Source organism: Dermatophagoides farinae, chromosome 7, assembly GCF_024713945.1.
Source record: "Dermatophagoides farinae isolate YC_2012a chromosome 7, ASM2471394v1, whole genome shotgun sequence".
Classification (NCBI taxonomy): domain Eukaryota; kingdom Metazoa; phylum Arthropoda; class Arachnida; order Sarcoptiformes; family Pyroglyphidae; genus Dermatophagoides; species Dermatophagoides farinae.
In genome coordinates, this window is record NC_134683.1 from 4,623,836 (window position 1) to 4,633,041 (window position 9,206).

The window sequence follows — 9,206 nt, forward strand, 5'->3', positions numbered from 1 at the left end:
TGAAATAAATAAAAAAAATTCATTGGTGCGTGTTTTGTTTTTTTTTTTAATTATTGTTGTTGCAAAAGTTTGTTAAAAAAAAAGACAATTAGACACATTGATTGATGATTGATAATGATGATAATGAAAAATAAAATTTACAGAAAAAAAAGATTATACAACAAAAAATGGCATGAATGACGATGAAATTATATTATAAATTGATGATTGATCAAAATAATAAAAATAAAGTAATAAAGTACAAATGTTTATCCAAATTTGTAATTTTTTTTCTGTTTTCTTTCTTGTTTTCATGAAATGATAATATTATAGAGAAAAAAAGAATCAAACATCAAATCACAGGTAATTAAAGATAAAAATAAATCCTGAATCCTAATTATGAAATGAAATGAAATGAAAATGATCATCATCATTTTTTTTTGTGTATAAAGTTTGAAGGAAAAAAAATTCATTCAATAATCGATTATATCATCCATATTCAACCATGCTGATGATTATTTATTACGTCTTTTTCGAAATCTATACCGGAAACGAGCAAATAATCGTCGATTGGTAATGTTGGCCTTTTCGCGAAAAGAAATTTGTTGAATGTTGTGTATGTGTGTGTGTGTGTGTGTGTGCATGTGGATAAAAGAGAAAAAGATGAAGATTTTTGTTGTTGTTGATCCCGAATATGGTTTTTGTTTGGAAAAAAGAATAGGGATAAGAAAAAAAATGAAAAAGAATAATTCTTGAATATTTTATTTGTTTGATTCGATAGAATTGGGTTTATATAGCGAAAGAGAGTAGAAGCAAAGAATATTATATAATTGGAATGCGCAAAGAGATGCAGTAGTAGGTAAAGACTAGAGAATTTGATTCGATTTTGGTTTGTTTTGTTTTGTATTCGATATAAGATATAGTGAGGAAAATAATAATAAAGATGATGAGGATGATGATGATGATGATAAGTATAAAGCGGCTAATGATGTGAATTTGAATTATTTTTAGTTAATTTTCATCATTCATTATTGACGATGATTGTATGAATATGTCATTTATATAAACATGCAATTAATTAAAGATGATAATAATGTGATTGGCAATGATTGATTGATTTATGATTTTTGTTGACAATTAATTAAATAATTATATATTGCTGCATTATTGTGATTGTTTGGTTAGATTAAATTGATTAGTTTGAGCTATTTTTTCATTGATTGATTCATTCATTCATTTGAAAGCATTACGAAAATGAATCTTTCCATGATTATCTCCTGCTCTTACTTTGTGTTGTTCTTTTTTATCTTTATCCAATAGTTGTCGAAATTCTTTAATTTTTTTCTTCAATAATTGACGATCACCGCTGTTTATTATTCCTAATGCCTAAAAAAACACAAAAAAAAAGAAAAAATTAATAGAAAATAGTCATTATCCATTATTAATCAATTTTTCAAACCTTAAGTTGAGCACTATCCAATTGTATAAATCGAGCACCAGTAATATTTTCATCTTGAAAACGCTTTCCATATGAACCAAGATGAATTTGTTCAAGAAATTCAACAACATCCAATACACTCCAATCGGTAACCGATAGGCTATTTGGAAATGTATTCATACATGGAAGGGAATTCTGTTGATGACAAGATGATAGGGTATTTGTTGCCGATGTATTCGCTGTTGATGATTCATTTGAATAAATATTAGATGAGTGATGGCTCATATCATCAACAAATGAATAATTACCACCACCACCACCACTACCACTATAGGTAGCCATTGAGATCAAATCATCATTATCAAATGTAATTGAATTTGGTGATATTAGAGAACCGGATGATGAGGAAATTGTTGATGTTTGTAGATGCTGATCAACAACCATAGAACGTATTGGTGATGATTGGGAAGTTGTTGTTGTTGTTGTTGTTGCTTGTGGTGACATCATATGACGAACATTCGATGCATCAAGTGGTGTTAATGCCTCATATATTAATAATGGTGATTCAATATATTGTTGATGCTGAAATGTTTGATTGTCGGAAATATTGGAATTTCGTTGACCACATCTGGAAGCAGCAGCAACATTGATTGTCATTGTTGGTGATGAATTTAAATTGGCATTTTTAGCAGCAATAGCTGCCACTGCCTGTTGACATATCATTTTAGCCTGTGAACGTGATGGTGATGATGATGATGATGATGAGAGATTAGAACATTTTTCATCAATTATCGATGATTTTGGTGTTGATGATATTGTTTGATTAAATTCTGTTTGAGCAATCATTGATGATTCCTTATTATTGTTATTATTATCGGAAAAAGATTCAGAATAAACATCATTATTACTTGATGTTCTTGATAATGATGAATTCTTTTTAATTATATTCGATGATGGTGGCTGCCGATTAGCCAAACTACCACGACTAACAAGCTCAGCTTTTTGTTTTGAATATGAAATATCCAAAAGTGATATGTTTTCACTTTGACTAATAGCCTCTTTAAATGATCGATCTGTTTTCGATGAATGATCATCGGTAATAGCACCACTGTTACAACTACTTCTACTACTACTACTACTATTTTCATCATTTTCAACATCGATTGATTCCTGTTTATTTGATTTGAATTTTTCACCAATTTGTTGTTCCAAACGTGTAATACGTTCCTGTAATGAATCAATCATCAATGTTGATTGTTGTTTTTCATCATCAAACATTTTTCGAAATGATTGATCCTTTTGCAATAGGTCCTGTTCACGTTGTTGTAAATCTTTGACTAGTTTTTTCAATTTTAAATATTTCTTTTCCAATAAACTATATTGTTGTTTAAATTCATTGAAAAGTGTATTCTTTTGATCCAATTCTTTTTGCAATGTAATAATTTGAGCTTCTTTTTCTTTGGATATTACCATTTCATCTTCTAATTGTTTTTGTAGATCATAGATTTTTGAATCAGATTTTTGTTTCACTTTGCATATTTCATCGGTTAATGATGAATATTTTAATTGCCATTCAATAATATTACGCTTTAGAATATCAATATCACGTAATGATTGCAGATGTTGTTGTTGTATATATGATACATTCATTTGATCATTATTCATTTGAGATGTTGATTTATTTCCTGGAATCGTTGGTTGGGATTGTGGCTGTTGTAGATCAGCAAATAATTGTTGTTGTTGTTGTTGCTGCTGCTGTTGTTGTTGTTGTTGTTGTTGTAACATTTCAAATTGTTGATCATCTTGTTGTTGTTCATGTTCATTAAGTAAATTATTCTGATCGACCATTTCGGTATTTGTAGACATTTCATCATTATTTTCCATCATCTGATACATCATTGTTGAATCTGATCCAATAGAACGTTGTTGCTGTTGATTCATCAACATCATTTGTTGTTGTTGTTGTTGCTGCTGTTCCGATTGAATGGAACGCGAAATAAGTTGAGCAATTTCACTATTGGCTGGATCACGTTCACGTCCAATTACGAAACGTACTAGACCCGATGTTGATCGTAATACTGATGCTGCATAGGATTGTGTAACACCGACTAATGATTTGCCATCCACTTCAATAATTTGATCATTTGGTTGTATACTAAACAGATAGAAAATGAATTTCAGTTAAATCACGACAAAAAACTCAATGAAATGAGCAAATACCGTCCATCACGATGTACAGGTCCACCTTCGGTAATTGTTTTAACAAATATACCAAGTTTTTCGATACCAGCATCAGCTCCAACTCCCATCCTATCATTGAGAATTATAAAAGAAAATCAGGATTAGCTAAGATTTGAAAAAAAATTGGAGAGAAAAAAACGAACCCAATTATACTGAAACCAAGTCCTTCATCGCCTTTGACAATTTCAACGGCAAATGTATCCATCTTTTCAATACGTTTCTCTAATTCATATTCAGCCGATGCCACAACCGGATCAAATTCTTCATTACGACGATCATATTCTTGTGCCGAATATGTCATAAACACCTTTATTGGTTCTGAACTGAAACGAACTTTACTATTACGTTTACGTTGTTGGTGTTGTTGTGGCATTATTATGTTGCCTGTCTCCAGATCATATTGATCAGATTGTTGTTGTTGTTGTGGATCATCAAGAAATCCATTTTCTTCTTCATCATCTTCTTCTTCTGGTGGTATACCCGGTGCTTCCATATAGATTTCCCCATCTTTACGTCGATGAAATGGTATATTATCGATGAATATCAATTCGCTTTCCTCTTCTTCTTTTTCATCACCACAATTATCATCAATAATTTTGTCATCACTATCAATGGTTGCTAGATGGTTTTTTTTGATCAATTTAATTGAATCATCGAATACCGTATTCTTTGATTCTTCATCTTCATCATTTTTCAGCATTTGTTCTTTTAATAGACGTTGTGCATCTTCATCGGTGACAACACCAACATTATTTAGACATTCATCAATATTTACATCATCTGGAATGCCTGATATATCACAACTATTGAGATCAACATTGGATAATTTATCCAACGGATCGGTAATTTGTTCAACAATTTTATCAAGTAATTGATCTTGTGAACAACTCACCATCGACGATGATGATGATGTAGATTTATTCAATGGCAATAATTGTTGTTGTTGAATAATCAATGATGATGATTCCGAATCAGAAACCGGTGAATTTTCTTTGGTAGATGCATTACTATTGCTACGAACAATGACCGATTGTAATACTTTGGTTTCATCATCGTTTGAAACATTATCATTTCGTTGAAATAAATTTCTAACATGTGATACTTTAACATTGGGTGATGATACTTCTTCATTCGATTCATTTGTTCGTTGTTGTTGTTGCGTGGACGGCGTTTCATCTGTTGCCGCCGCCGCCGTTGTGTTCAACGATGATGGAGATGATGATTTCGATCTAATTGAATCAAATGAATTGAATTTCGTCAATAATTTTGATTCACCGCCATTATTTTCATTATGACCATTCATTGTAATTGTTGTTTTTTGTGATGAAATAATCGAATCAGATGATTGTAAACGTTCAAATACAGCACGTGCATTATTAAATCTTGATACACGACTTTCTGAACGTTGTAATAATGTTGGTAATGTTTTTTTCACCACACCATTTATAGTTGAAACTGGTGGCGGTGGTGGCGAACGTACATTTGATTTCAGTATCATCATATCCGCCGATTGACGTATGGTTTTTGGCAATAATTCCGGTTTCGTTTTATGTTCTCTGTTAAATCCATTTGTTGTTGTCACCGGTGTCGTTGCTGTTGTCCCATTATGTTTCAAATGACAATAATTATCGAAACTTATTTTTCTTTTATCCAAACTATTCGTATTATTCGTAGTATTTACAATTATAGCCGTCTTTTTAGGTTGTGTTGTTACTGTTGTTGTTGTTGTTGTTGTTGTTGTCGCCGTCGTTGAATGATTTGATCCATTAGTTAAATGTTTACCCGTATCGATTATTGTTTTATGATTATGATGATGATGATCATTATTGTTATTGTTATTATCATTGAGCATACGATTTTTAATCGATTTTATATTATTATTAAGTATTTGGCCATTTGTTTTGATTGATTGTTGTTGTTGCTGTTGATCATCATTTCCTTTATGATCTAAATTCGATAAATTAGGCATACTATCTCTTTTCATTGATATTGTAGTCGTTGTCGTTGTCGTCGTCGTCGCAGATGTTGCTGTTGTTGTTACGGCTGCTGTTGCCGCTGCCGGTGAATTAACCGAAATTAAACTGTTTGATTTTTGTGTTAATAATGATGATGACGATCTTTGTTGTTGATGATGATGGTGTTTACCATTCAATAATGATGTTGATGTCGATATTGATGATGATAGATTTGTTTCCGATGTTGGTGGTGATAATGATTGAAATAGATTGGCTATTTGACTTACTTTTGTACCAAGTTTACGACCACCAACACCACTAGACGCTGTAGCTGATGATGATGGTACTGAATGGCTTCGATTAAATATTTTACCACCATTATTATTTGATGATGATCCGTTTATATGATGATGATGATCACCATGAATAACATTTTTGGTAGATGATTCAAATGTTAATTTCAATGAATTGAGCTTACCACCACCAATTGTCGATGACGATGATGATGTTGAAGAAGACATGGCAACAACACTCTCAATGGCACAAGTTTGGCTATTATTATTATTGCCAATATTGTTGATTGTCGATTGTTGATTATTATTATTGTTATTGTTATTATTTGCCGCTCTATTTATCGAATCCTTCCAATAACCGGTTGTTGTTCGCGATCGACTAGCTGCCAATATTTCGGCTCGAACATTGGCCATAATAATTATTATTACTATTACTATTCGGTTACGAAAAAGCGGATCAGATTTATTTTCTTTCTTTCATCAGATTTCTTTTGTGTATTTACGAATTTTTTCTTTTTTTTTACTTGCCCGACGATTTTGATGATGAATAATAATAAACATATTATTAATGAATGAACTCCAAGTATCGAAAAAAAACCAAAAAAAATTCTATGATGAGAACCATTGTTATAATGTGAACAGATGTTTTCGTTTGATTCGTTTGCTTGTTGTTTGGTCGTGGTTGATTGATCGATTGATTGATTGATTGATTGATTTTTCAGATATGGTGATGTATGGTTGAATCACGAATATCGAACCAGGTGAAAATTGAATCTTTGTATGTAAATTCAAATACAATGATGATAACATTCACACACGTGCGTGTACACAAAACAAAAAATTCATAAAACACAAAAATCTATATTCACTGATGATGATGGGTTACATATTTAATCAAAAAGTTTTTGTTGTTGTTGTTGTTGTCAATTTGCCACTGGACATTTTTATTTGCTGCCATCATCATCATCATCAATGGTGATGATGATAGTTCAACACACATGTCAATGGACACACTGTAAAAAAAAAAACAAAAAAAAAAAAAATGATTAAAATAATTTTTTTTCAAACAAAAAAAAAACACTACCATCATTATAATCATCATTCATCAGATAAGATTATGGAAAAAAATAACAATTAAGTTGAAGTTTAAAGTGTCTTTCTCAGGTCAGAACGGGTGCCAGAAAAAGAAAATCCTGGCTATTATTATCTTCATTTATCTGCAAAAAAAAAAAAGATAACGACGATATTTATACGACGACTATACATAGATAATGGACACACACACACACAAATTGTTTTGTTTGTCTGTTTTGTTTGTTGATTTGAATTTGAATTTGAATGAAAACAGAAAGCAGAGAAATTGAAATCTATTTCACACACACACACACACACACATTTCATGATTTTTGGGTCAATCAATCGATTTTTTTTTCTGGAACAAATCTATAATTTTATAATGATGATGATCAATACTAATTAGTAAACAACAACAACAAAAACCCGTGACAAATACAAACACACACACACACACACACGGTGATGTGAAATGTGACTAAATAAAAAAAAAATTGAAACTATATATCAACACAAAAGTGAGATGTGTGTGTGTGTGTGTTTTCATTGTGGAAAACAAACAAAAAAACATTTTTATGCATATCGTTACCATTTTTTTTTTTTTTTTGGATTATAGAGATTGAATGAATGATGATGATGATGACAACCATACAAAACAAACACACATGCAGTGAGTGTGATTATGATCAACAATAACAAACAATCAGTCAAAAAGATGAAAGAAAAAAAAATCAAATGAAAACAAAACTTGCAACCACCAACAAACAACATGATAATAATCATAAAAAAATGATTTCTTTTTTTTATATATATACAAAAAAACATTGACATTATAATAATGGTAATGAATGATAATGATGATGATGATGAGACAAAAAAAATGGCATTTTTTTACATTAAAAAAAAAATTAAGAAACAACATATGTAACCAATTGATCAATCAATCGATCAATGATCCATGATATAAAAAAAACCGGATGGTTATAACAGCAAAAAAAATATATACTGACCAAAGATGAGTTTTTTTTTGGAACAAAGTTGAGATTTTGATTGATTGATGTGCAAATTCTAAATTTAGAACAATTGTTACAATTATTGAATTGAATTATGGATGAAAATTCTTTTAGTTGTCTGTAAAAATGATTAATTGGATGATTTGACCAAATTTGACAAATAATCAAAAGAATGGGTTTTCTTTTGGTATTAATAACGGTGGAATATAACACCACGACGTATAAAACCGATATAATTATGAATGGCCATTTTGGTTGGTGTTGTATTAGTATGTATGTATTCACAGTGATGACCAAGTTGACCAAAAAAGAAAGAATGAAAAAAAAACAGGAAATTAATCTAGTTAAAGACGAATACTAAAAGAAGAAAAAACTAGTCAGTCAACCGTCCATTCATTCAACAACCAGCAGCAGCGGCAACAACATCATTTTAAATAAAAAAAAAGATAAAAAAAGTAAAAAAAGGTCGAAGAACCAGTGAATGCTCAATATGATTGACTGAATGATGGTTGTATTAGATATATACAAAACACACACACACAGAGAGAGAGAGAGATTGGACATTTGATCAAATGTTGGGCTCATTTTTCGTCGGTTGTTGTTTTTCTGGTAGGTAATAAGGAAAAAAAATGAAATACAAGTTATATGATGATGATGAGGATGATGTGATGGCCACCTTGTAGGCCACCAACATTACACACACACACACAGCTCTATGTTTAAACATTGAAACATCATCCAAGATGATGATGATGATCAATTGGACATTTGTAGATCACCAAAAGAAAAAAAAATTGTAATCTCTCGATGATGAATATATAATTAATTTGAAATTCATTTGAAAAATAGAGAGGAATGAAACAATCGATACTTGGACAGTTTTTTTTCGATTGTTCGAATGTCATGACATTCGAATGATGATGATGATGATGATAAGATCTGTATCATGTTTAATAATGAAAACAACAACAACAACAATGATTTAGTGATTAGTGGTCATTTTTAAAAATAAATCAACAACAACAACAACAACAAAAACATCAGAAGAAAAACGTGACACTGGTTGAATAATAATAAAATAAAATGAAATTTTTTTTCTTTGCTCGGATAAAATGAATTATCTGATTATTCTAAAAGATTATATCATCATCATCATCAAGGGAAACAAAACAACAGCAAAATTGTTGATGTGTATGTGTGTGTGTGTGTGTGT

The 9,206-nt window shown here is 30.6% G+C and overlaps 1 protein-coding gene across 1 annotated transcript; it reads right to left on the bottom strand.

Annotated features, from left to right (window-relative positions):
• Nucleotides 1–21: 21 nt before the first annotated feature.
• Nucleotides 22–6,382, bottom strand: Spn (protein phosphatase 1 regulatory subunit spinophilin). The gene is made up of 5 exons (XM_075732855.1): nucleotides 3,802–6,382; nucleotides 3,638–3,727; nucleotides 1,439–3,572; nucleotides 1,267–1,365; nucleotides 22–563 (listed from the first exon to the last, which is right to left on the bottom strand). The coding sequence occupies exons 1-5, from the start codon at nucleotides 6,318–6,320 to the stop codon at nucleotides 495–497; spliced, it is 4,911 nt and encodes a 1,636-aa protein (XP_075588970.1). The 5' UTR covers nucleotides 6,321–6,382; the 3' UTR covers nucleotides 22–494.
• Nucleotides 6,383–9,206: the final 2,824 nt, after the last annotated feature.